Source organism: Psammomys obesus, unplaced genomic scaffold (assembly GCF_907164565.1).
Source record: "Psammomys obesus unplaced genomic scaffold, mPsaObe1.curated_primary_1811, whole genome shotgun sequence".
Lineage (NCBI taxonomy): Eukaryota > Metazoa > Chordata > Mammalia > Rodentia > Muridae > Psammomys > Psammomys obesus.
This window is the reverse complement of record NW_026592510.1, coordinates 8,321,534-8,349,259: the sequence shown is the minus strand read 5'-3', so window position 1 is coordinate 8,349,259 and position 27,726 is coordinate 8,321,534. Positions and strand designations below refer to the sequence as shown.

The 27,726-nt window shown below is 45.5% G+C and overlaps 2 protein-coding genes across 4 annotated transcripts in view; one reads left to right on the top strand and one right to left on the bottom strand.

Moving 5' to 3' along the window:
• The window catches only part of Plgrkt (plasminogen receptor with a C-terminal lysine), a 14,514-nt gene extending 13,244 nt beyond the window's left edge, over positions 1-1,270 (bottom strand). The window contains exons 1-2 of the mRNA XM_055614082.1: positions 1,175-1,270; positions 172-278 (exon numbers count right to left, since the gene is read on the bottom strand). The gene's annotated coding sequence lies outside the window, so the exon portion shown is untranslated. The remainder of the gene's footprint in view (positions 1-171; positions 279-1,174) is intronic.
• A 5,825-nt stretch (positions 1,271-7,095) lies between these two features.
• On the top strand, positions 7,096-25,328 carry Cd274 (CD274 molecule). 3 transcript variants are annotated; one of them, XM_055614225.1, is made up of 7 exons: positions 7,096-7,125; positions 11,227-11,292; positions 12,171-12,512; positions 18,007-18,291; positions 20,357-20,467; positions 21,912-21,971; positions 23,011-25,328. In XM_055614225.1, the coding sequence occupies exons 2-7, from the start codon at positions 11,241-11,243 to the stop codon at positions 23,031-23,033; spliced, it is 873 nt and encodes a 290-aa protein (XP_055470200.1). In that variant the 5' UTR covers positions 7,096-7,125; positions 11,227-11,240; the 3' UTR covers positions 23,034-25,328. The 3 variants fall into 3 exon arrangements, with proteins under 3 accessions (XP_055470200.1, XP_055470202.1, XP_055470201.1); XM_055614226.1 differs by lacking the exon at positions 7,096-7,125 and adding an exon at positions 7,224-7,301; XM_055614227.1 differs by lacking the exon at positions 21,912-21,971.
• Positions 25,329-27,726: the final 2,398 nt, after the last annotated feature.

Here is a 27,726-nt window from a genome sequence, read left to right as displayed (position 1 = left end):
CACACACACACACACACACACACACACACACACACACACACACACACACCTGTGTTCCTTGGCACGCTCCTATTTATAAGTGGGTGAGCTCTCACTTGAGGTGGTGGGCCAATCCTTGTGTCAATCATCTAGAGGAGAGAAATACTTTGGGAAGCGAGGATTTAGCCTTACCTCTTGCTGGGCCTTGCAGTCTTGGGGTTGGACTTTGGATGTGTCAGGGGAAGGTGAACGGTTAAAGGGAGAAGGCAAACAGGAAGTGTCCCTCTGGGAGATCACACCTGCAAATGAGTATACCACACCCTGTAACTTCACCCTTGAACAGTGTTTTGGACCTCCTCTCCTTTATACCCAACAAAGCCATTTGCACCCTTACCTTAGGATGTTTCAAACACTTTCAATTTTCTCTCTCCCAGGGACAAAATGTTACCAGCAAATAAGAGCGGCCTCAAACAGACTTTATTATGGGTCACACAGGGCACCAGAGTGTCTTAGAGGATTGAGAATATTGAGCTGCAGGCTGCTCCTGTTTTTTGTTTGTTTGTTTGTTTGTTTGTTTGTTTGTTTTGGGGGTTGGGGTGGGGAATCGGAAATGCTGGTGCTTCAGCTCTGAGTAGCCATGATTTGAATTGCTTTGGACCGGTGTGTTTCTGGAGCAATTAGTTTGTGAAAATCCCAGACAGACTTTCTCTGGTTACCCTGGAAACCAAGACTTGATTCGAAAAGGGAAAGAATTCCGTGGTTTCTGTCATCCAGGTCTCTGCCCTGATTTGTCACCAGAAATTGTGGCTGGATCACATCATCACAATCCTTCTCAATAAACCTTCCAAATCATATTCCCTAGCGGGAAGCACATGAGCTCTGGGGCTGTTTTCTGTCATTGTTTCCACTCTTGCTCTGTGGAGGCAGTTTGCTGTCGTTAAGGTATTTCCCCCAAAGGTATCCCATTTTCCTAACCCTTGCACTCTGCAGGCTTGAGCCAACTTGGCGACAGTGCTCCTGAGAGAACATGTTCACAGAGCCGGGTTGGCAATACCTGTCAGGCTCAGGGGCATCCGCAGAACCCAGAGCCCAGGCCTCCCCTGCGCAGCCGGAGCTGCGGCTGTGCGGGGCCATGCCACCTCCTCACCATCCCTCCTTCCCTCCCTCCCAGAGACCTGTGGCCCGATGCACTCACGCGACACGCTGCGGGGATGGTGACCACAGCGGAGACCTCTAGACCGGTCAGGGCGTGGACAGTGCCTTGCTCGGCAGAGCCTCGGGAATGGCTGGCTATGACAGTAGATTACTCGCTTCAGCCAATCAGCGTGGCCTTTGGCTCGGGGAGGGGCTCGGTTCCCGCGGACGCTCGGGGTGTCCTTCCGGTGCAGGCGCCGCGAGCCGGGAGGTGGGTGGGGCGGGTCAGGGCGGCAAATTCCAACTTGCCGCGGCTGCTAGAGCCGGTGGCTTTGGGGGAAGGCCGAGAAGGCGGCGTGGCAGTGTCCTTCCCGAGCCTGTAAGAACGCCCCCGGCAAACGGCAGGAAGGTAAACAGGAAAGGAAAGCAGCGGCCGGAATGTCCGTGTTGCCGCCTGCGTTTTCCCTGCTAGCACCCTTCCCAGCCGTGTCTGCTCCCCAGCCTCGCGGAGGAAGCACTCAGGCTCGATGCGCCCCGGGTGGGAAAGCGGCTTGTATAGATGCTCCCAGCGTCAGTCCTCCGTTCACATAGCCCGCAGGGAAAATTGGCACCTGTTTGTGGGAGCGGGTGTGTTGCAAGGGCTGAAAGCTTTTGAAGGGAGATGAGCAGCTTCACCCCGAGGTGAGGGGTTGGGTCTCTGCGTGCAGACCAAACCTGCCTGATTCCAGCCCCGGCTCTGTCGCCCCCAGCCTCTCACTGTGTCAGGCTGCTGCGACCTGTAATCTCGAGGGGACCGGGGAGAGGAGCGGTTACGAAAGCCGGTGGTGAGAGCCGGCCTGCGGAAGAGGAATCACGCTCCAGGGGAAGCCGTGCCCGCCTTCGGCAGAGAAGGTGAAAACGGCAGCCTGGAGGAGGGACGGGTCTTGTGCCTGCAGAGAAGCCATAGGAGTTACCAAGAATGTGAAACACGCAGGGTTGATACAGTCAACATTTGATGATACATCAAAGAGACCTGTTCTCTGCCCGGAAGGCTGGGAGCAGAAGTGGTTAACCTTTTCGCTCTCTGGGTGGGCACGACTGTACGCGATCCTCCCACCATAAGCTTGTTTTTCTCAGTCAATCTATAGAACCTGTGTCACATGCAGTCCACCTACCGAACCCATCTTGGTTTTTCAAAGACTTGCTTATTTCTAGACAGTCCGTATAAACGACGTGAACGTCTACTGGCTTTTATTTTAATACTACGGTCTGTGTTGATCTAAGTTGTAATACGGGAGCTGGTGAGATGGCTCCTGGGTAAATGTGCTCGCCACCTTGAGACCCAGTTCTATCCCTGAGATCCACATGGTGGAAGGAAATAACCCATCACTGCAAGCTGTCCTCTGATAGTCATTAAGTGTTTCACGCATGCGCGTGCGCGCACACACACACACACACACACACACACACACACTAAATAAATGTTAAGTGTAAATTTGAAATAAAAATTAAACGGATAAATTGCAGCGTAGATTATTGCTCCATTTCTTGCTGGGGCTAAATAACAGTCCAGTTATATGGATATAGCACATGTCGTGTGTCCATTCAGAATCGACGGATGTTTGGGTGATTCTATTTGGGTGTACTGTGGATAACATTGTTAGTTTTGTGAGCATATTTTTCAGGTATCTCGGGCGTATCTGTAGGAATAGAATTGCTGGGGCACACAGTAAGACAGGGTTTGACTGAGGGACCTGAAAAACAAAAACAAAAACATACCATGATGGCAGTGGCTAAGAATGCTCATTTCACTGTCCGCCTGGGTGGTGCTGCGTGGCACACATCGGAGCCAGAGTTCTGGGTTTCAATCCCACTTGTATCATTTCCTATCATGTAAGCTTGGGCAGCTTACTTGTGCTGTATGTCTCAATCTCTTCTTTCGACACGGGGTTTTTCTGTGTAACCTTGGCTGTAGACCAGGCTGGCCTCGAACTCACAGAGATCCCCTGCCTCTGCCTCCCTGAGTGCTGGGATCACAGGCGTGGTGCCAACCAGATCCAGATCCAGAGGCTTTCAATTATTATTGTGATTTCTTCTTATTGAGTTGATGGACTTTTCTTTTTTTAATGATGCTGCAGCTGGTCAAGGTTTGTCACAGAAATGCAGTAACTGAAGATAACAGCAATGGAGGTGAGCAGGAAAGCCAAGGAGGGCCGCTCTGAGCAGGGGCAGTTATATTTCGGAGTGTAACCTGAATCAAATGAGGCGTCTTGTGGCTCAGCTGAAGCATTTCATAGCATCCGAAAAATCATACCCTTGAGTGGGGAAGCACTGGGGAAGAATGATGAGGGCATGGGACTTTAAACTTTCTCAGCTGTATGTAAATACGCCGCACAGCAGATGAGCAGGAAACTTGCAGACGATTCTCTCTTGCTTTTCGGCTATGATGTCACTGTTGTTTGGCTTAGGCCCCACTAACTTCCTTCTCCTGTAAACTATGCAACTCATAGGACCCTGTTCTCAACCTGCAAATTTCAGCTTCCTGTCCCGAGAACTTCAAACTGGTCTCCTCCTCCCCTGAATGACCTCCTCTTCCTCCTCCTTCGGATAACGGTCTCTGAACTCTGAGAACCGGGGCTGAAGAGATAGCTCGTCCAGTTAGGGACTCTTCTGACACAGACATAGATGAAGAGAAAACACCCATACATACGAGATAAATAAAAATTTAAAAAGAAAATAAAATGATCTGCTCTATTATAAGTGATACCCTGAGACGAACACATACACATATGTGTATGTATGTATGTATGTAGGTATGTGTATGTACACACATATGTGTGGTTTTGGTTTCTGTCTCTTTTTCTGGCATATAATTTTTAGAAACCACTGTAACTGTCCGATTAATAAGGGTGCTTGGTAATCTTTTGTTCTGAAATATGATCCACATAGCGACTGATTCTTTGGAATTTCCTGAGAGCTGGAAGACTTTTGTTCTAGGGAAGTGACCCTTGTGAGTTCCTGGATTTGAGCTGGTCATCAGAAAGGCCAAACTATGATCAGAAGCGTGCCTTTTTCATCTGTAACTCCCGCCCTCCACAAAGGCAAGAAGGGCTGAAGGCCGAATTGGTTGCTGATGAGATCTCTATAAAGTTCTCTGAGCTAGAGGGCTCAAGGAGCTGGGTTGCCCAACACCCAGAGGTTCCTGGAGGGTAGTCAGCCCAAAGAAGAGCAGGAAAGCGCCTCCTGCCCCCACCTGGCCGTGCTTTTCCCTTTGTCCATCTTCACCTGTCTCGGGAAGGCGAACTCTGTCTCCCAGTTTCTCCATTAACTCTAATTAAACAAACCAGAAGGAGTCGTGGGGTCCCTAGTGAACAGCTAGTCCATCAGAAGCTACTTAAGACTGGCATCTGTCATGGGTCCATCCCATGATGCTTTACCTTTGACTTGGGGGATGTGACTTTCCTTCCCCACAGGTAGGGTTGGGATGGACTTGAACTGTAACTGTATCTCCTTAAGGCTCCTCCTCCACCTGCCTACTTCAGCCAGCTGGAGTGCTGTCTGAACATGGATCACATGACTCCCCTGCCTTAAACTATCCAGCGACTTTGCATTACAGTCAGAAGGCAACCTTTCCTCTTAAACCTCAAAGCCCTTCATGGCGTGGTGGAAGCCAACCTTTTAGACTCCAGCCATGATAATACTCTGTGCTAGAACTGCCAGGCTCACTCCCTTATGCACCAGCATTTCGTGCTGTGGAGGGCGTCCCTTCAGAGTGTTCCTGGTTAGATCCAGAAGCCACTTGGCGTATTGCCTTCCCCTCGACATGGTTGATCTTCAACACCAGCTAAACAGAACAGGAAGAGTAAGGGGGTTAGCTCCCCAGAGTGAACAGGGCAGGTGGGGTCTGAACAGGAAACAGTGAGGTCAGAGATAGCGTTAGAGATGTGTTCCACTCTTCAGCCCTGGCTGCCACTGTTTTTCCCTTGTCTGACCATTCCTCTACTCACTTTGTCCAGATCACAAAACTCAGAAATCATTTTCAGGGTTACTTCTCTCCTTACCTAGGCTTTTCTATTTCTGGAGGATACAAAAACTTCTTTAAGGGGTATGATCAACCTGATGGGAAAAAGAAAGGTCTGAGGGGCAGAAGTAGGTGGGGAAGTGAGGGAGTTATTCTCATATGCAAATCAGCGAAAGCAGCAGGCTGAGCGGCACCTTTCAATTACCATGGACAGCCTCGGTGAGGCCAGTTCAGTCACCAACTGCCTTCTCTGTAGCCCTTAAGCAATGCTTTTGTAAAAACAAACAAAACAAGTCACTCCTTCTAGGTCATGTCATAGAAACTGCTAGGGAGGTCTGACTTAATCCTCACATACACATCCTTATTTAACCAAAAGAACTCAGCCAAGAAGTGTGAGTCTGTAGAGTGAATTTTAATAGACCTGAACAGTCACAACTGCGCTACCATATGAAAAGGCTCGAGTATTGGGTCTTGGCTCTACTTTTAGAGACCTATTGACTAGAAATGTGTTTGTCTGCGCATGTATGTGTAGGTACACAGTACACACATATATGTTTAAACTGGATTTCCACATATAAAGTCTATATTTGATTTTCAGTCAACCAACTACATTTAGGGAAACTGCCTTATTCCACTATCGGGGTTCAAAGGACATTTGGAAGAGGGGCCTATCTCAGCTGAGGGTCCACAGTCCATTCTACTTTTATTGATGGTGTTCAGAGTTGTACATTCCCTATAGATAGATTCTTAAGGCAATGTCATCCCCAGTGTCTTCCAAGTGAAGAATATAGAGATGCTTTGAGAATGTGAAAATCCTGTGACAGCCAAGCCAGTGGGCATCCCCATGCTCTCAATGCACTACTTGAGTAATTTCAGTGAATAAGTGAGAAAAGCAAGGACCGAAGAAGGCCCTCAAAGCCCAACAGTGAGAGTTTAACAGCTCTGTGGGGTGCCCGTGGTTTCACCTTAGAAAAAGCCGGCATTCCCGGTTCCCAGAAAGGCTTTCCGGCCTAGGCTAGGCTTCCCCCACCTGGATCCTGAGGAGCGGCAATACAGATCCCCAGCCTTCACAAAGAGCGTGCTTCGAGATGAGAAGTTCTTGAATGGCCAGGCGACTGAAGTTTCATTATGTCGAGGAACTTTGAGGAAGTCACCAAATCCACGATTTAAAAATATATTTCCTACTATACAGACACACCTACTTTCTAGAATTAAAGCCTGAGTCATTTGCTTGTTGTGTATGTTGGCACGTAAAGGTATATCAAGCCCGTCAGGTGTCTAGAAAGCGCTTGAAAGAAGTGGGAAATCGGGTGGTAATTTATTAAGGTGTCTGGGTTCTGCAGACCTTACGACTTTGGCTATTTTGTTTTTAAAGCTCTGACTGCTCAGTCATGAAGAGTTGAATTCGGGTCCTCGCGCCCAGAATAAAAGCAGTGATACCGGAGCTGTAGAGAAAGATAACCGATGTGGCCCTCTGGCCTCCATAGGCACCCTCCCTCACCCCCACGCCCCAGGGCGCCCCCACCCTAACAAAGCTGTGCTTCTTTTAGGAAACCTTATTTACAGGAAAGCTAGCACGAGTTTCACTTTCAGTTTCGTTTCTTCACAGGTTTTGCTTTCTTTTCTTTTCTTTCTTTCTTTCTTTCTTTTCAATGACCGGGTCTCACTAGTAGCCTGGTTATCCTGGAGCTCACGCTGTAGAGCAGGCTGACCTCCGGTTCACCGAGATCCACCTGTCTCCCGAGTGCTGGAATTAAAGGACCCCAGTTTCGTGTTTCTATAAACTGTGTGTGTTGCTATAAGCTGTGACTATCCCGAAGCTGACTCAAAAGTAACTCGTGTGCATCTATCTAATCCAGGGAGACCGGCCTCTGCTTGCGGGGGTGGGCAGGGTTTTCTTTTTTGTCCCCGGGTGGGCGGGCCTTTGTTCCGGAGATAAGAGCGGCGGAGTAGCCGGCGTCCGCCACTAGCCAGCCCGCCAGCACCTGCTTGTCACCAGACTCCGCCTGCAGGTAGGAAGTGCCTTCACGCCGAGTGGGGCGGCGGCTTGCCGGGCGCTCCGGAGCCGGAATCCCTAGACCTTTTGAGGATGGAGAGGGGAGAAGGCAGCAGGGAAACGCGATGGGGTAACAGGCAGGAGAGCCCGGATTCCTGGCAAGTTAAGACCCCAGAATCGGCAGCTTGTCTGGTGATGAGGCTTTAATGTCAGTTTTGTGTGTGATGGACTGGACTGTGTGTTTATATATAGAATCTTGGGGTAGGTAGCTGGGTCAGAAGAGATGATGAATAATTGGTCCTAGCGCCGTTCTGACTGATCACTTGTAGCACTTGTAGCATCTCCTGAGGTCCCTGTCAAGGTCCAGGACGCTGGAGTCTAAGGTTTTGTCTCTGTCTGCCCAGAGGACCTAAAGGAGTTCTGGAAGAAAATGCCAAAATTTCTTAGGCACAGTGACCTTGGCTATGTCAAAGTTTAGGTTGCGGTAGTGGTAAGAAAAGAAAGCATAGTGTTCTTTCTTATTATTTTTTTTTAACTGAATAAATTATTGCAAGTGCCTCCCTACGAAATTACATAGACAGGTTTTTTTAATTGCTGTGTTCTATTGTTCTGGGTAATTAAAGGGCCTCACTCTCCATTGATGGATGCCCAGGGTTGTTTACAGGGCTTACTCCCTCTGCCGTACACTGATCAGCGCTGTGTGTACGTGCCTGGCAACATAGCTGTGTATTTCAAGTAGGTAAACTCTTATATGTGTAACTACTTAGTTCGGTCTGAGTATCGGAAAGACCTTTTTAATGGAAGACATTGAAGATGCATTCCAGAAAGTATGGGCAGCTGATGATGACCGTGACCCGAAGTATTTAAGGAGAACTTTAAACTCTGAAAATACGAGCCTTTTCCAGCTGAGCAGCTCACCCAGCAAGTCAGGGCAGCAGGTACAGTCTGTACGGTGGAGCGGAGAGGAAGGGAATTTGAGCACAGGGTTTAGGATCATTGGAGAGAATTTGAAAATCTGGTAAATCTTCACTCTTACCTTTGAGAAAAGAAGCTTGCATCTGCTTCTCTCCTGCCCTGGGAAGACAGAGAAGTGGTGTTCCATGATGTACAAGTGGACTTCCCCTGGGACAAACCTATTTCCCCATCTTGAATGAGCCATCACTTCTTCCCCAGTTCATACTCTGTCGCCCTGAGAACATCTCTGCTCTTGTGTGGGAACCTGTGAAAGGTTACAGTCTCTTGCCTGAGGAAGATGATCCCAGTGCCCTTCCACCGACTAAGAGGTGCAGGTTTAGAGGTCAAAGACCATGCTGGTTTATATGGTGCCTGGCTTCCTCTTTCCATCTCCCACTACTCGCAGCTGCACTGTGAGAGACAGGCAGGAGAGGGTAAGGTACTGCTATGACTCTCAGACATAACCCATCTCTCTTCTGTAGACTTTTAGACTAAGCTTTTAAAGCAGGCTCATAATTAACAAGTGTTCCAACCGAGTCTGCCATCAGCATATTAGGCGTAGCCCTGTAGCCCCTCAGTGGGCGTCATGTACCTCAGTGTGACTCTCTAAAAATGGCTTGGCCGTTTCTCCCACCGCCTCATTGCAACAGCACTGTGCCCTCACAGGCTTAGATGTCATCCCGACTCATCTCCTGGAGAGAAAAAAATTTAAATATGTGTGTAATACTAGCAAGAGGATAATGAGTCATTTTATTTTGCTCTTTTTGTATATGCCCCTTTGTATTTTGTTTTCTTGGGGGTTTTTTGGTGGTGGTGGTGGTGGTGGTGGTTTGGGTTCTTTGAGACAGAGTTTCACTATGTAGCCTGGGCTGGCCTCTAACTCAGGCCTCTTGTCTCAGTCTCTCAGATGCTGTTACATTTATCCTTTTCTATCATCAAGGATTCATAACAGTCAATAAGAAGCTTATGACTATAACAGACAAAATAAATGATTATGTGATTATTACCAAGAGCTAAACATTTATTCAAAAAATTCAAGTTGGCATTTTTCAAGAATTGAATTAGGAAAAAAAAAAGTTCAAAAATAATGTCAGCACCAGGGGGAAGGTGCAATGGTATCAATTTTTAGAATGTGTCGCCAACTGGGAAAATAGTCCTTCTCTGCTGATCAGCAATTCTCTCTAGCGAAAGCTATCATACAGCATAACCTTGGACCTGACACAGGCAGGTACTCACCAAACATTGGCTAAATGCACAAATTCTTACGGCTTTGAAAAGGAGGGACAAAAAGACCCAACACCTAACATCAAAGGAGCTAAAAAATTAAGGGCCCATTAAATACAAGACTTAAGGAAGTTATGTCATAACCTTAAATCATAAAAATTAAGGTGTAGAACAGCTGGGGCTACAGAGGCAGCTCAGAGGTTAAAAGCGCCTACTGCACTTCCAAGGGACCTACAACCATCTGTAATTCCCACTGCCCCTGAGGGCACCAGGCACACGCGTGGTCCACATACACATAAGCAGGCAAGACATTCTTACAACAATAAATACATCTTAAAAATGTAAAGGAAAACCATCTCCTCATACAGGAAAAGGTTGAAAAATTATTGACAGACGTGCTCAGAGCAGTCAGTTTTTCCATCTTCGCACTAGTGGCATTGTAGGCTGTCTCGGTCAGTCTCTATGGTCAGGTGCTGTCCTACGCCTTGGCAGAGGTCTCGGTAGCATCTTGGGCCTCTGTCACATCGGTAGCAGCTCTCCTCCTTCCCAAACAAACTTTGGCAACCAGTATGTCAGCCAATATTACCAAATGCTTCCTGTAGGAGAGTGAGGGTAATGTGCTCACGTAGTTTCTATAGCAACGACAAACTATAAAGATAACTAATATGGTCATTATGTCTCAGTGGAGAGGTTTGAATTCTATTTCTAAGGTCCTTCCCAAGAAAACTGGTAGGTGAAATGATTAATTTTTTTTTCTAATAATCAAAGTAAAATGTTCATTCACTCATTTCTAAGTTGGACAAACACAGAGAAAATGAATAAACAATTCATGATCTCTCTTTTTCTAAGTTTCTTCTTTTAAAAAGCATAAATGGGTGAGAGGGTACCTGTGTTTCCTGTGACAATCATGCCTACTTTTGCAGATAATCCCTGCCAGGCTGTGTTTTCAGATACGCAAGCGTGTTTCTGCTGTACACGCTGCCCTCCAAGTTTCTTCCTACATCTTTGCACACTCATTCCCTGGGCACGTCCTTAATTCTCTGTCCCTTGCGGTACCTACACAGTTTTATTTAGCCATTAGACGAAATGGGGTATTTCAAGTCTGGGATTGTCAGCGGTGGCGTCCCTGTTTTTTATGTTTATTTTAATTTTTTTAGGGTGAATTTCTAAGCCGGGGGTGAAGTTATTATGACATACACACTTGAAGTTTTAACAGATTCCTGAATTGACCTTTAAAAACAACTACACAATTTCATATCCTTGCCAGTAAAGGTCAAGAAATCCTGTCTGCCTGTACCTTCAGCAATACTAAAACGCGGGATCTGTAGTTTTGGTAGAGCAAAAGGTCAAACATGTTACCATAAATCTTCAGTATACTTACAGAGAGCATCCTTCTCTGTCTCTGCCATTTTTATTTTTTATTCTGTGAACTCTATGAGACTTGTCGTTTTCCTCTTGAGCTATGCATAGTTTTCTTACCGAGTTTTAGAGACTGGATACCAGAAGCCTTAGTCTTCTGCTTCGTACAGATTGTGTGTCAGAGGTCAGAGAAACTCGAAGAGGGAACGCCGACTTTCCTATGGAAGTTGTAAACATGGGAATAACATGGAAGAGGGAAAAAGTGCTAACTCTGAATGCACATTATCAATGGGGGGGCGCTTATAACTCAATTTAAAGACATTCAGCTCATCAGCTTTCTTTTCACTTGGTTCTATATGGTTCTGGGTTACAAAAGGAAAGCGTTCTTGAGCTTTGTAGCTGTGTTTTCACAAACCAGTCACTGGCCAGCTATGGGAACTGCGTCAGTCAGCTGGCCCGTCTGTGCTCTCTGCACTGGCTTTTAGGGCTTGTTTACCCAGTAGAAGGACAGTCCCCTCCTGGTGTCACTCTGCTGGGCTATGGAGTTAAGCGGTCCCCCTTCTCTGTTTCCCATTTTTAGGTAATTCCAGAACCATGAGGACGCGTGCCTCCGTTATATTCGCAGCCTGCTGTCAGTTGCTAAGCGGTAAGTCGCCAGATATGTTCGGTGGGTTCCGTGTTTTCAATGTTTTAACCGCGAGTTAAAAACTGAAGTAATTGTGTGTGTGCGCGTATGAGGTGTGTGTGGGAGGGGGTATGTGTACTTGCCTTTGCTAGGTACACATGTGGGGTCAAAGGACAACTCTGAGGCTTGGTCCTTACCTTCTACCTTGTCTGAGACAAAGTCTCTCACTTGTTTTTCCTTGCCGAGTACTTCTGGCTCAAAGCCTTCTGGGGAGTCTCCTGTCTCCATTTCCCACCTGACTGTAGAAGCCCTGAGATTGCAGGTGCATTGTACTGCACCTGGCTTTCACGTGGGCTCTGGGGATTTGAACTCAGGTCCGCATGATGCACAGCAAGCTGTTCAGTAGCTGAGCACCCTAGCCCATAAAATAACTTAAGGAAATATGCTTTAAAGCACATCCTAGATTTCCTTCTTTATAAATAAGTTACTTGTATCGTTGTAAAAGTGAGGAGCTGTGGGTGCAGTTTAGCAGTAGAACACTTAGCTGGCATATACAAGGCCCTGGATTCAGGTCCAGCACTGGAAACAAACTAAAGAACAAACAAACAAATAAACAGGGTTGGGGTGAATATAAAAGTATAGGCAAGACAAAATTAACAGATTATCTATTTCCTATGACTAACTACTGAATATTCCTGGGGAAATGGCCCACTGATAATCTATTTTTATTTACTGGTTTCTTTTAAACAAGGCTAGGAATCTGCTCTCTAGATTGCTTCCCCCGCCCCCCATGAACCTGACTCCCTAGCTAATGTGATCGTAACCCTTTACCCACATGGGTAAACTCCAATGGGGTTGGAGTTTTCCGTCCTCTGAAGGCCTGCCCTCTTTCTTTTCAGCATTTACCATCACGGCTCCCAAGGACCTGTACGTGGTAGAGTATGGCAGCAATATCACGATGGAATGCAGATTCCCAGTGGAACACGAACTGGACTTGCATGAGTTAATTGTCTACTGGGAAAAGGAAGACAAGCAAGTGATTCAGTTTGTGAAAGGAGAGACGGACCTGAAGCTTCAGCACGGCAGCTTCAGGGACAGAGCCTGGTTGCCAACGGACCAGCTCTTAAAGGGAAACGCCGCGCTTCAGATCACCGACGTGAAGCTGCAGGACGCAGGGGTTTACTGCTGCCTGATCAGCTATGGCGGCGCGGACTACAAGCGGATCACTTTGAAAGTCAATGGTAAGGATGGCTCTGGAGAAGGCAGGCTTGATCTTTGTTGAAAACGTCTTCCTAGTGTTGGGGGCTTTTCATTCTTGGAAGTTCACACCTACTTCTCACAGAACAGCAGCAACCTGTTGGTTGGTTCATTCATTCACGTATTCATTCACTTGTTCACGCACTCCACCAATGAATACTCCTAGCATCTTGTGTTTGACAGTAACTTGAGATCCAGTAGCAGAAAATACACAGCTATGCTTTGTGTATGCAAAGACAAAATGCCAGATGTTTGCTTATTATCATAAGTGATGTATATATTCAGACATCCTGGAAAGGAATAGGATTATATAAAAAACGTTCCTCCTCCCTTCAGCACCATCTTCCGTGGCATACATATACAGTACCTACTCTTTATGAATCCTTCCAGAACATTTTTTGTTGGATTGCTATTTATTTTTATTTTATTAGGCATATATACATATATATCCTACTGTAAGGTTTATGTTAAAAAAAGACTTCAGGTTAATCTATAAGAGATGAAGAGTGTTGATGCTAAGAAACCACTCTTCCACAGAGGTGGTCCATTCATCTCCAATGCTTGTGTTAGTGTTATCTGGGAGCGCTGAGGAGGAACCAGGAGTGTGTGTTCCTGGATAATGACCCACAAAAATGTCATCAGGTCACTTGAATTCAAGGTTTGTGGTTGGAACTAGCTAAGGGAAGGAAAATACCTTAAGAACCACCCCTGCTTTCACTGCTAGGTTTCATAGAACTGAGAGCAGCCGACATCCCAGGCGTGCGCACAGCCAGTCCTAATGTCCGCTAGGACCAGAAATCCCCAAGACTCTTTTCTTCACAGACCTCCCACAGTGGTGTCCCTCCAATTTGGAACCCCTGGCTGTGGTCTGCTGAAACTTCTCCCTGTGTGACTGAGCTGAACTGTCTTCTCCAGGCAAACATTTGAGATGGTCTACCTGCTTTTTGTTTTCATTATAACTTCAAAAATGTTTGACTGGAATTAGATAATCTCCTTTGACCTTTTTTATCTCTAAACTAGTGTGAAGGTCAGTATTTGCAAACATTCATACTTCTCATGAGGGATCACGACTATTATTAACTCAAAATTATGTAGACATTAGGAAAAAAAATGTGTCCACTTGATGGTAAATAAATGGGTCTCTAAAGCTGTATTGCCATCCATAACGCTCCATGGTTATGAAAATGTCACTTCTCTTATTTTATCGCATGGCTTTATCTTCATTTATCTTTTACTTATAACTCTTTATTTGTGACATTCATGAAGAAAGAGTCAGGCTGTGGCTGTTCATATCTTGAGCATGTGTGAGTACATCAGTGAATATGATACATCTATTTTGTTCCAAGACATCTAAAGAAATTATGAAGCTTGAAGGCTGTGAACAGTCAAGGTTGCTGAACCTGGGACGGGAAAAAAAACACACAATCTCGGTAGTCAGGGAGTGGGAAGCTAGAGTTGAAAACTGTATGCAGAGATGTCTCATGCTTGGTGGGAGTCGCTGACTTTGTGATGAGGAAGAATTTACTCTAGATTAGCTGCTCAACAGTATCTTTGATGCGAAAGGCAGTCTTCTGTAAGCTTAAGGCTTCTCCATGGAGGAATCTTTGATGGGGCAAAGCTGATAGGCAAGCAGACATGGAGGTCTGTTGTGACTATTTTATCTTCTTTTAGAAATTGCTACATTGGCTTCTTGTTCCCAAGTCATCTTGTCATTTGCAGTCAGTGGTTTGGATGCTCAGCCGATCTAGACCAGGGATCTGAATCTTGGCTTTGGTAGGTGTTGTGGCTCAAATTAGTAATCTCAACTACATGGGAGGCTGAGGCAGGAGACTCACACAATTAGGCTTTGTCTGCCCTACACACACACACACAGCTCAGTGGTAGTTCACTTGCGCGTACAGGAGCCTGGGTTCAATTCCTAGCACCCTGGTGGCTGCTCTTAGACGCCAAGGAAGAACTCCTGAGTCATCTCCTATGCAAATTATTTCATAGTAATGAGGCTCGCTTCTCTTCCCATCACTGTGAGAGTGTGGTAACAAAGCTTCCCCGTAGGGGGTTCACTCACCATGGAATTTTAAAGGTGAAACATTTCAAAACTGAAACCTGAAAGAGTGTAGTTTTGGATTAACTCAATTTGTATTATCTCTTTGGGTGCTAGTCTCCTTTCAAAAGTTTGCAGAAGACCCTCAGGCATCTGGCTTTCAGCTGAAAATGTTTAGCTTTAATCACTGAACTTAATATCAGAAAAAAATGAAACATCCGTTTAATATTTCTTGGACCTTAGATGTATTAAGCAGCTGTACGGTCTCTTTCCTTCTTCTTGAACAAAAACTCTAGGGCAGGGGGTTTGGTCTGTTTTATTGTTGTGCCCCTTGGCCTTGGTGAACAATGAAGTTCCAGTGTGATAAGAAAAGAAAAGAAAGTTTGTTGAGGGAATGGTTTGTTTCAAAAACGATTAGCTTAAAATGTTTGCTATACGAACAGGCTTGAATATGAAAATTTTTATTTCCTCATGGCCGTGGGAACTCTCTTAGACCTGCTGAAGCAGTGATGATAAAAGGGGAGAACAGCTGTGCTCACAGGAGTCTTAATCTGACTAGTAATGGAAGGTGTAGATGCTACAATTAACACACATGCAACACCCAATAGATGTTAGGCCGTGCACCAGGCTTTTTGCTCACATGGATTCATTCAATCTTTAACATGACCCTTTGGGGGAGGCACTTGCTCATAACCATGGTATTTTTTTTTTCCTATTTACCATCTTTCAAATCTGAATGTGTCTTTCAATAGGTGGCATCTTAGATTCAATGATATGTAGCATTATTCTTCCCATTTTAAGGCTTTAAAAAACTGAGAGCCAAGCCGGGCATGGTCTCAGCACTCAGAGAGGCAGAGACAGGTAGATCTATGTGAGTTCGAGGTCTAGTCTACAAAGTGAGTCCAGGATAGCCAAGGCTACACAGAGAAACCCTGTCTCAAAAAACCTAGATAGATAGATAGATAGATAGATAGATAGATAGATAGATAGATAGATAGATAAAATTAAGGGCCAAAGAAATAATGCAATTTGCCTAAATTCTACCCAGATAAAAATTATAAAGCCAGGTTCTAAACCTTAACTAGCCCATTCCTAGCCCCTTTTAACCGTTTTGTTGCCCTACCTTTGTATCTCTCTAGTGTGTTTCAAGATACATAATGGCTTTAAAAGTAACTCGAACATTCTGTGGTCTGGAACACTATGGTAGCACAGTGCTCTAGAGCTAAACCAGAGGTCTAAAAACAAAACAAACAAGCCTTGTCTATTCTGCCTTTAAAGTGTTATAAACTCGTATGTGATTATAAAGGATATATTCGGTACCAGTACATAGCTTGTATCATAAAAAATTGTCATTGTGCAGATCAAAAGAAAACTTGCTGATTTCATAATGGTTGGTTCAACCTAATGAATGATACATTTTAGTAATGTACACATATCCAAAAGAAGAAATAGATGGAACCAACCATGTTCGTATCACCTTGCCAGTTCTGACATTCAGCATCAGTGTATGCTATGATGAAATTCGCCATTAACAGATGGAGATGGTCCAATAGTATTGAAGCTTATTTCAGACAATGCATGATCATATCCAACTCAATATTTTTTTTAAACTTCAGAAGGTGGTTGGTAAAGTCCCTTCTGACATTTTGTTTTGCTTTGTGTTGAATTGTCAGCCTTATCTTCAATCCCCACTTTCTTTGAGGAGACTTTTTGATGTGCTCATTTTTAGAGAAGGTGGCTTCAATTCAAAGTAGACAAGAGAATCTGAAAAATCTGTAGTAACTCAAATAGGAATGAGCACCCTCCCCTTTTCCTGTGGCAGACAGTCAGACCCAGTGACAGGCAGTCAGACCCAGTCACAGCCATCCACACTCCTGAGGTCTAAGTAATTTAACAGATATGATAGCAAAAATGCAAGTAGACCTTCTAATGCTTCCCTCCTGTGTCCTCGTGAATGTGCTCATCATAGAGACGAATGCTGCGGAGGCCTAATCAGTTCTTCTAAATGAAGCATCGTTCTCCTTTAATCATGAAAAAATGATCGCAGGAAGCAAATATCTCGCTCCAGATGTTTTATCACTGACAGTGATTTTAAATTTAAGCCTTTAATTTCCCAGAAAAAAGAAATCATCATGTGCTATGTGAGGAAGATCCTATCGCAGCGCCACTGTTTCACGAAGTGCCTATTTAATAACATAATCGTTGGTGTCACCTTTAATTGTCCTTAAATGTGATAAATATAAGACCGGCAGCTCAGGAGCTTATAAAGGTCGCGAATTGCACGTTGTTGTAAATAAAAAAAAATTGGTGTTGGGTTGTATAATGTTTATTATTAGCCCTAAGATTATCACTGCGGTATTATATAACCTGGCTATCACAAATAATAAGACACAGACACCTGTTAGGTTTTATAATTGCCTTATTTACCTTGGGCCGGGCAGATATTTCACCTACGCTGGCTCAATATTCTCACCATCCATCCCCCAGCCCCCATCCAATGCCATCCATCTCAATCCTCCTCATCTGGTCTACCTTCCATTCATAATCCCATGGTACTTGCTTGTATTTTTCATCTGGGCCTTTTTATGCCATTGTTGGAGTCCTTTCCTTTGGTCTACATGTTTTTGTTTTTGTTTTTGTTTTCTCCACAATAACCTATCATGGTGTCCTCCTTCCTCCTTTCTTTTGGTTCGTTTCCCTGTCGTTCTCCTGTCCTTTCCAAGCCTGGGAACCTGAGCCATGCCTACCCCATTCTGCCCTGCCCAAGGATTGGCCCTTTAACCAACCAATCAGGTTTGTCTTAGGCAGGTTTATAAAACAAGGATAGGTGTCACCAGATCTTGAGGACCAGTAACACGCATCAGGCCAACCTCCAACACTTGCATGTTTTGAAATCATAATTACACCTATTTTTTTGGTGGTCATTTTCTTGATTCAAGGGCAACAAAACACCATGCTATTTCAGCTTTGTTTTGTCCTCGCCGCTCTGTGTCAAGTTTCTGTAATAATATCATATTACAAAGCTCTTACTGTGCTTTTGGCAGTGGAGTAGGGAACTTAGACGCTATTGTAGGCTCTAAGCGGCACTGTGAGTAAGACAATGATTACTGCATAAACAAATATATTTTATAGTTAGGTGGAAAGACCTGTGGTTTCAAGGTGACCATTTATTTAATTTAGTTGATACATTTAGTTTGAGGCCAATAAACACCTTGGTGTGGTATTTACAGCAATGTGGTTGTTCCTGAAAGCCTGATTTGGCTCAGATTTGAACAAAAGACCTTAGGCAGACTAGCACACATTCCCTGCTGAGTTGGAGACATATTTCTCTACTGACCAGTCCGAGTTGATGCTTTTTGTAAGCAGACAACACCAAGCTACATGCCTAGCCCTGCGATGGGAGAGAGAGCCCTGACCTCTTTTTCCTTATGACCTAGCCCCATACCGCAAAATCAACCAGAGAATTTCCACCGATCCAGCCACTTCTGAGCATGAACTGACCTGCCAGGCTGAGGGTTATCCAGAGGCTGAAGTCATCTGGACGAACAGCGACCACCAGTCTCTGAGTGGCAAGACTACTGTCACCTCCTCCCAGACCGAGGAAAAGCTTTTTAATGTGACCAGCACTCTGAAGGTCAACGCGACAGCTAATGATGTGTTCTACTGTTCATTTTTGAGATTACAGTCAGGGGAAAACCACACGGCTCAGTTGATCATCCCGGGTAAGCTGCCCAACTCTGTCCCCTGTCCCCTAGCATGAAGGCTGCCCATCATGGTCATTTGGTGGTAGTTGGCTGAGTGTACGAATAGATAACACTTATATAGCTAAATGTATGCTCGTTCCTTGCTTTCTGGCCCCCAAGCCATAATAAACATTTGGCGAGTATTTCTTATATTTGCTGTATGCTTATCACTGAGTATTCACAGACAGATAGGACATAAGTCACTGTGCTCCAGCAAACAGCAGCTGCATGTAGGAAACGCTCTTGTAGCTGGGGCACACCCTGGGGAACGTGAGAGCGAGACTCAGCTTCCGCTTTGGGAATCTGAATCTTAGCACATCAGCGTAGGAAGCAAATGCATCGTCTTTTTGTATCTTATTCTTAATAGAAGGATCCTTCCCCCATCTCCCCCTTCAAGGCAGTCTTTGATGTGTAAACTGCAGCAATCCTGCTGTGCACATAGAACATGAGGCTAATGTCTCTTGGCAACCTACTTGCTGGATTATAACTCACGAGGCAAGGGCACTGTGGTGATAGCATGAGCTGGAGTGTATGAAAATGATTTGAGAGTTCAGCTTTTTTGTTTTTTGGTTTGTTTGTTTGTTGTTTGTTTCAAGACAGGTAGCCCTGGCTGTCCTGGACTTGCCATGTACACCAGGCTGGCCTCGAACTCACGGAGATCCGCCTGCCTCTGCACTCAGCTGGGATCACAGGTGTGCGCCACCTCAGCCGGCTAAGAGTTCAGCTGTTTTGTAAACACATTACCTTACAGAAATAGGTGGGATGAGAGGCAGTCTGATGAGGAGCTTAGAGCATTATGATGACATAAATTCGGAGGTACTCTGAAGAGAATTGCACCTGCCTCCATCTATTCCCCTAGTGACAGAAATACTCTGGGAAGCTTAGAGAGGATAAGTAAAACTAGGTAGAAAAGTCAACCGATATGAAAATACAGCCCAGGGTGGGCTTGGAACCAAAAGGAGCACGCATGTTTAGAAAACAAGAAAGACACTCACATTGGAGTTGGACTTTCTCATAAAAGCTGTATTGCTCGTTTCCTGCCATTAAGTGCTGCTTTATGAGGCTGGTGATGCAGCTCAGTTGGGAGAGAACTTGCCTAGCAACCACAAAGATCTGCTCCCCAGCGCCAGATAAGCTTGGTGATGTAGAGCTCACCTGTAATCCAAACACTTGGGTAGTGGAAGCAGAGGATCAGAAGTTCAAGGTCATCAGCTCCATTTCAAGTTCAAGGCCAGTGTGGAGTACAAGAGACCCTGCCTCAAAGACAAAAGAAACAAACATCACCATAATAAAACAACAAAAAGCTGTTTTCTGTCAATTCATCCTGGAGTAACTTAAACCGATCTGTGTCTATCTTCTCATCTGTAACTTGGTCTTTTTTTTTTTTTAAATACTGGGAAGGTCTGACTTACAATATTATTTTGAAATGCTAGTAAGATATATATGAACAAGGTGTATAAACCATGTGTAGCTAAGTCTCATTGATCTCAGGTGGTTCATAGTGGGACCACATAGGAACTGACTTACGACAAGACATGGGAGTTAGCAATCCTTATGCCACGGGACCCATTTTCCTCATTCATAAAACTCGGGACAGAGAAACTGGAGAGGGAAGCCAGTGACTAGAATTTCCAGAGGGTGTCAGACACTGAAGAAGAGTGACAAGCATTGTCCCTGATCGTGACTGTAGGTGTGGGAAGCAGACCCTGCTTAACAGAGCCCAGCAGTCTCCCACGCTCTCGAGTGGCTCTTCCACGCCAGCTGGCTGTTAGCATCTATATTAAAGAGTACGCACGAAGTTACTTCACCGAGGTTTCCGCTTAATGTTGTAGTCGCTCTCTGCGGCACTGCGGTAAACATGTCACAGGCCTGGAGCTCTCCTGCTCAGTGCTGCTTCCAGTTTCTTAGGAGACCTTCTCCTCCTTCCAGCCCTGGATGACCATTAACTTTTAGTAATTAAGGTTACCCTAAAACCACACTAGATGCAAGAATGATCGTTAACCTGACATTTCCTAGCAAAACTTTATCTCTCTCTCTTTTTCAGAGCCACCTGCAGTATTTCTCCCAAATAAGAGGACTCATTGGGCTCTTCTGGGATCCTTCCTATTGTTCTTTGCGGTAGCATCCATAGTCCTCGTCTGCTTGAGAAAACAAGGTATGCATTTCCTTCCTTGCCTCGGTCTCTGTGCTGCCTGGGGGGAAGTGCATGAAGGTTCTCTTACTGTGGCATTGGTGCCAGAGATGATGGCTGCCCTGACCTGACCAGAGCAGCCCGGCATCTGGCTCAGGGAGCTGTCTGAGCCAGCAAGCTAGCAGAGCCTCACTGGGAAATGCTGACTTGAAGGCTGCTGCCTTTCCTTCTCAGGGCTGGCCTTGAGTTAGACAAAGTAAGGTTTAGCTGTGACTCTGTGTACCAGGTCCTCCTCAAGTCCTGCTCATGCTGCGATTCTGCAGCACCCATCTCCTGCCTTGGAGTGCGGTGCCGAACCCTACTGTGATTTGGAGGGGTGTGAGTTGGGCAAGGGCTCAGGGGAGCTAAAAGTAGCACTGTGAGGCCCACCGTGCCCAGAGCTGGGCAGCATTGCCCTGTGGAGTGTGGAGATGAGGGGAAGGGGGATGGGAAGCAATGGAGGCCGAGGAAAGCCACAATGTTTAATTTTACATGCAGATAACCACAGACTTTGAAGACACCACGGTGTCTGTTGGCCTCAGCTGAATTCAAGTCTTGTCTTCCTTCTAACACCCTATTGAGCTGGGTTCTGGGTACCCTACGTAGGAAAATATTTCCATCTAAAAATAACTGTGGTATCTTTACCATAAAGCATTTTTTTTTTTGCAAGATTTCTGAGGGCACTATGACATAGTATTTTTAATAACTTCCATATATTTATTTCAGTACTTACACATAAGAATGATTAAATCTAGGAAAATGAGTATATTCAAATAACGCTTTCCCACTGTAAGATGACTTAAACTAAACTACCCCCCGCCCCAGTACTTCGAAATGTATGCCAAGTGAGCCAGTGATGTTTGGACTTGTCTGAAGTCAAAGAGGGAAGTAGAATTATGGGAGGGAATGCCAGTCTTCAGAGAGGAATTCCCCACCACCTCTTCGGAGGGTGAGTGTGTGGAGAAAGCCATGTAACTGAGGAGGCAACTCTCAGCTTCTCCCAAAGAACAGGCCCTGGACACAATCGAGAGGGTTGCCAGGATGTGAGGATTAAGTTTCAGTGACACATCTGCACTGGGACTATTTCTGGACTTGGCAAAAAGGAAGTAATAGTTGCCAATTTGCATCTGGAAGGCTCGGTTGAGAATGGGAATGGCAGAGAATCTTTAGGTAGCTCAGGATGTGGGACATCTCTCCGGGAAGGATGGGAAGCCGAGCAGACAGTCCTCAAAGACATTTAGGAAAGTATGTGTCCCAAACTGTTGAATGGTTGACTTTGGGGTTGGGAACCTGGAACGAGGAAGTCCGAGGACTGAAAGCCTGGTGATTAGGGCTTAGTCTTCTCGAAAAAACCTGAAATTGAAAGTGGAGGCTCTGTGGGATGTAGCGCTGGGCTGTGAGGACTTAAGATCGGTTTCTTCTTATTCAGTGAGAATGCTAGACGTGGAGAAATGCAGCGCCGCAGATACAAACTCGAAAAAACAAAACGGTAAGTGTGAGTAGCAGAGCGGTGGGCAAACTGAAGGGAAATGAAGGGCAAAGCAACCAGGCAGGCTCCTGCAGGGCTGCAGGTCCGGTGCTCTGTAGGCTGAGGCAGGAGAATGCGGAGTTGCAGGCCGGCCTGAACCACGAAAACAAACAAACAAACAAACAAACGAACGAACAAACAAAACTAAAACAAAACAAAAAGAAGAAAAGAGAAAGCTATTGTAACAACAAGAGAAATCTACTAGTCAGGACCTCCTCCTTTCAGAGGAGGCTGTTTCTGTGGGGGCTGGCCTCCTCTGCCTCAGAACTCCCACATCTGAGGAAATTCTGGGATGGCCCTGCAGAGCTTTATGCAAAGAGCTAGGGAGGGGCAGCCTCTGTCTGCTGCTCCTGCTCTGCAACCAGGGACAGTGCTGGCTTAGATGAAGAGGTAATTAAGTAATCTGCTGTGTGGCTAGCTGTTAACTGTTTCGTGTGGGGGATCTGGCATTTCATTTCATCACCCTGCCCCCAAACAATCAGGTCTGTATGAGAGTCATCTCCACTCCACAGTAGAGAAAGCAGGGCCGAGAGGACAGTGTGAGAACACAGCTGTTCTTCTGTGTGTTTCAATTTATTCTGCTACTAACGTCCGTAGCTGTAAGATTAGAAAAGGCTCAACCTGCCAACTGAACTAAATTTTTTTAGTAAGTTGACTTTGTGAGCCCAGGACTAAAGTGGTCTGGTCAACTTGGGCAGACCCGGGCAGGTTCCCTCATGTGCTAATATCAGCAGATGTGCTGTTGAATCACCCGAGGCACCAGCCTTGCTTGCTCAGAACTGAGGGTTTCTCAGCCCAGCGAACTTCAGAAGCAGAGCAGTCACAGACCAACAAGGGTGGTTAGATGTCCTCCATCATGTAAGTGTAGAGTCGGACAGAACTTGTCTCTGTCTTATTGTGACAGTATCATATGATCTAGCAGAAATCAAATTCATTTCTCCTACGCATCCTACGCCCCCCCCCACCCCTAAGAAATTACTGTACTGTGCTCCTTCTCCAGACACACAGTTCGAGGAGACGTAAGCAGCGCCGAGTCCTCTGATTGTCAAGGCGGGATTTTGGCAGCTGGTGGTCTGTGAGTGAAGGGGCCCACGGCATGTGTGTCCAAGGACTCAAAATGGAACCTGGGAAGAGAAGAGAACAAAGAGAGAAGGTGCTGGAAGGGGAGCCGGGGACAAAGAATATTTCCCCAGGAGGCACCGCTAAGCAGGTGGTCCCTCAGTCACAAGGACGCTTCTCCGGCAAGCTGGCCATCAGTCATCTTCAGAAAGCGGGTTGAGAACTCCCAACTCAACAGCTGGTCCTTGCGGGAGTGCCCTGTTCCTCCACTCTGTGCCTGGACGAGACCGAGGGTCACAAGTGTTGAAGTATGAGTGTCTTCTATTTATTTTGAGTCGGCGTGTTCTCGCCTTGGGGAGCGTGGCTGTGACTGGTTCGATCTGAAAGACACAGGAGACGTTAGAATGTAGTCACCAAACCCAACTGCTGCTTAGCATCTTGTCCATGGCTAGAGAAGCCTGCTCATCCGAGAGGTGCTTGCTGTCCTCTGTACCTACCGGTACAAGCACGGAGGACAGTGACTGGTTTGACAGGCTCTTGCTGTTTGACTTGAACCGTCTTTATTCTCAGTCCTCGAGGCTCTATAGTAGAACTTGTTCCGTTTAAGTATCAGCTTTACAAGTGTCTCATAACTACATGCAAGCAATTTCATCTCATCGCCATAGCAACCCTCATGGAAACCTCGATGATGCTCACTTCACAGCCCAGGAAGCTGAGTGACGAAGGAACTTGCCTACAGAATAACGACCCTCAGATTTCCGTTCTTCAGCCACTGTTCTTTCAGGATACAATTCGTAGCTAAGAAATTAATCTTTAAAAAGTGTTTAGTAGGTAGCGTTGCGCCTCACACACCACGGCACGTGCACTGTGGGGCCCTTGAGCAGAGAGATGTAAACCAGCGTGCCGGCAGGATATGCTTATGCCAGTTCCATACTCAAAGCAATGCTCGTTACCACGGAGTCTGGAAAGTCACTCTCGGGTTCCTTGTCTAGCATTATACCTATCCCTGATTTGTTATCTTTGCCATACAGTCTCACGTTCGCCATGAAGTGTCTACTATTGCTTAGTAGTTCTTTTTATTTTTCTATTTAAATAGTCTCAAGGGTTGGGGAAAAGGCTCAGTTGGTAAAATTCCTCACAGGTATGACACCCTGAGTTTGATCGCCAGAACCTACATTAAAACAAAACAAAACAAGACAAAAACAGTTGGGTTTGTCGGTGCCTGTTTTCGCTCCCAGCGCTGGGGCGGCAGAGACAGGCGGCTCCCTAGCTCTCCCTGGCCAGCCAGACTCGCCTGCTCGGTAAGCTCCAGGTTCACCAGAACTGACGCCTCAGAAATGACGTGGACAGAGCCTGAGAAGTGATGCCTCATACACAAATGCACACACACATGGACTTACACAGCACACAGTAAAACACCTACGTGCACCCACACACACATAGTCCAAATACATAACAAAAGGGAACTGACTTCGAATGGTCCCAAAGACAAAATAACCAAACCAAACCTAATTTAACTCTATTCTATCACCCCAATCCTGTTATTCCCTTCCTGGAAACAACTGCTATCGTTTTTTTGCACATATACATTCCCAAAGACAGCTAATAGGCAGAGCTATATGTTACCATATCTATATCTATTTATATTTAATTCCTAAGTGGTGGCTCTTTGTTCATTTCCTGCGCACTTCGCCCTTTTTATTTAACGTACTGATCCCTATGCAGCTGCCGGAACTGACTGAAAGATCCAAGAAGGGAACTAACCGCCTCCTGTCTAGGTTTTCTTTCCCACCCCTCTGGGTGCCTCCCACACCGTCCAGGCCAGGCACCGCCTGCCGTCTGTATCTGTGTTTCTAAACACCGCTTACCTCCTCGACGCCGGAGTCTGCGTCTGCCTTATTTTCCTGTCTGCTCAACGGGAGCATTAGTCCCCAGAGTGTGCTGAGTCAGCCCGGTATTCAGGGGAAGTCTTCTCTGTAACTCCGCGACAGAAGCAGAGCTGGAGCAGTGTCGTAGTTGTTTTTCCCTCTACCTCTCAGACACCGCTTCCCCACTTGCTTATTATAGGCTCCCTGGACATTTCAGCGTGGCTCCTTGAATGCTGGCTGCCCTGGACCTGTAAGACGGTCTATTTATTCACTTTATTTGAAATCTTAATACTGTCTCACAGTGTTGGATTGGCAAGGCACTTTATTTTATTTTGCATCTGACTGTCATTTGTATTGCATTAATTTAATAAATGTTATTATTTATTAGGCATTTGTGTGTTTTGTTTTTTTACTTAATCAAACCACTCCCAGTTTAACCTCTAGTGAGAACAGTCACTTAGAATATTTGCATTCCTGCCTTGATTCTTTTTCCCCCACACAGCTTCCATGTTTGCGTAGCAGTTTATTGAATCCTGAACGATGAATACTATCAAAATAATTCATTGAAAATCATTTATTAGGAGCTGGAGAAAGTTCTGTGGCTCAGAGCGCTTGCTGCTCTCGCAGAAGGCACATGTTCAGCTCACAGCGGCCACATGGCTGCTCACAACCACGCTCCAGGGAGCCATCCAATCCAACACCCTTCTCTGGCCTCCGTGGGCACAGTACACACACGGTACACATACATGCGTGCAGGCAAGACATTCAAACGCATAAAAGAAAGATAAGTCTTAAAGATCTAACAAGCAATTTCAGTCTCTTTCGCCATACAGTTTTAGGAAAACATGAAGAAAACGGTCAAAAGTCTTTCATCCAAATTGAAGATCTGGGGTGCAGTGGGAGAAGAAGGAGTGGCTCTCACAGAACCAGGGAAGTGAAAGGCTTTGCTTTAAGAGCGCTCACAGATTAGTGAACATGGAGGTGCCCTGGCATTGCACCCTGAAAGCTACGTGTGCTCCCGTCTTCAGGTTTTGAAGGGAACCGAGAAACCTGGAACCAGATGAAATTCAGGGGCAGGACCCAAGACATGATTCCCTCACAATGCCCGCTAAAATGGAACGGGGAGTCACAGAACATGGAGATGTTTGTCGTGGAAACGCAAGCCTACTTTCTGGAGCTTAATGCTGCTTTGTACATCTCAGCTTTGGTGGGGGTCAGGAGAGGAAGGTTAACCCTTAGACTACAAAGATGAGGAGAGGAGACAGAAGGAACCATTCAGAGAAAACACATTCATCAACATGTTGGCTCCTGACACAATCCTGCCATGGAGGATTTCCATAAAGGGGAATCGTGCCTCCATGAAGCTTGCAGCCTTGCTAAAGAGACAATGTAAAAACTCATTGAGAACATTCATCCAACCTTACTTAATTAAACCAATAAAGTTCACTAACCACTTATTCAAAAACCGTTCATTCGTGTGTTAGAATGTGAGAGTTTAGGATGATGCCTCGGGATGGTGAGAGGAGAAGATGGTGAATTCTGAGCAGATGAGGTTAGATTTGGGTATGGTTTGTCTCTCAGATAGTCACAAACTGGAAGTTTGGTCTCCCGTGTGGTAGTAGAGATAGAATGGAACCTTTAAGAGATGATGACTGGTCCCAAAGGGGAATTGATGGTTTTCTGTGGGAAGTGAGTCATGTCATATGGTCAGTCTCCCTGGATGGGATTCATTGAGACCACGGTCGTTCTAAGAAGAGCTTAGTTTCCTCCCCTAGCTTTCTTTTCTCGTCTCTTTTCTCTATGATCCTTCTGCACACTGCCCTCTGTGCCCACTTGTGTCCCCGTCACGTGATACTACTCACTGTGCTTTGGTGCCATGAGGGTAGGGGAGGCTTTGCCAGGCGTGGGTGCCAACGTGGACTCTGAAGCCGCTGAAAACGTAAGCTAAAGAAACTCATTCTCCTTATAAAATAACTTTCTTCAAGTTTAAGCTGAAATCGAACCAATGGGGCAGGAGTTTTCCACAGTGGACAGCAGACTCTGCAGAATGGAGGAGAAGATGCCAACGTTTGATGTTCTTCCAGACAGCGTGAAGGCAACAAAGAGCGTCTGGTATGGACAGCGTGGGCATCAAGGGGCACCGCCCTTGTCTGGATAATCTGGCAATTTCTATCAGATTACAAAGGACCTAGCATTTCCACTTCTAAAGGTTCCCATGTGTGCTAGCTGTCACACATACAAGCTTAGCCATTGTGCCTTTCACCAAACAACCCAAATATCTGTGCACAGAGAACTGATTAAATAAATGCAGGTACATCTAAACAACAGAATACTTCACTAGACAGCTACAAAAGCAAATAAGGAATCCTCCTTGGAGCTATAGGGGAATAATCTCCAAGTGTATCTACTATTAAGAAAAATATAGAAGAAAGGATAAGTTATGCTACATTTGGGGCATTATATTAGTTTTATGTATAGTGTGCATGCTATAAATATTCATTTGCATGTCAGGTGCTAAGTATGGATATCTGTGCACATAATTTATACATTATAGACTTGATGTGTCTCTTCAGCAAATATAAATTTTGTGCTTTGGGAGGAGAAAACGTGTGCATTTTGCTTGTATTTGCAAAAAACATATAGTTAGAAGAACGAATGAGAGATTGATTTAAAACAATTGCATGCCTTATATGGCAAATTGGGACCCTAGTAGGTAAACTTCACCAAAATACCTCTTTTGTGGGAAAAACCCAAACAAACAATTTTTGTTTTTGAATGTTGTTTCCTTT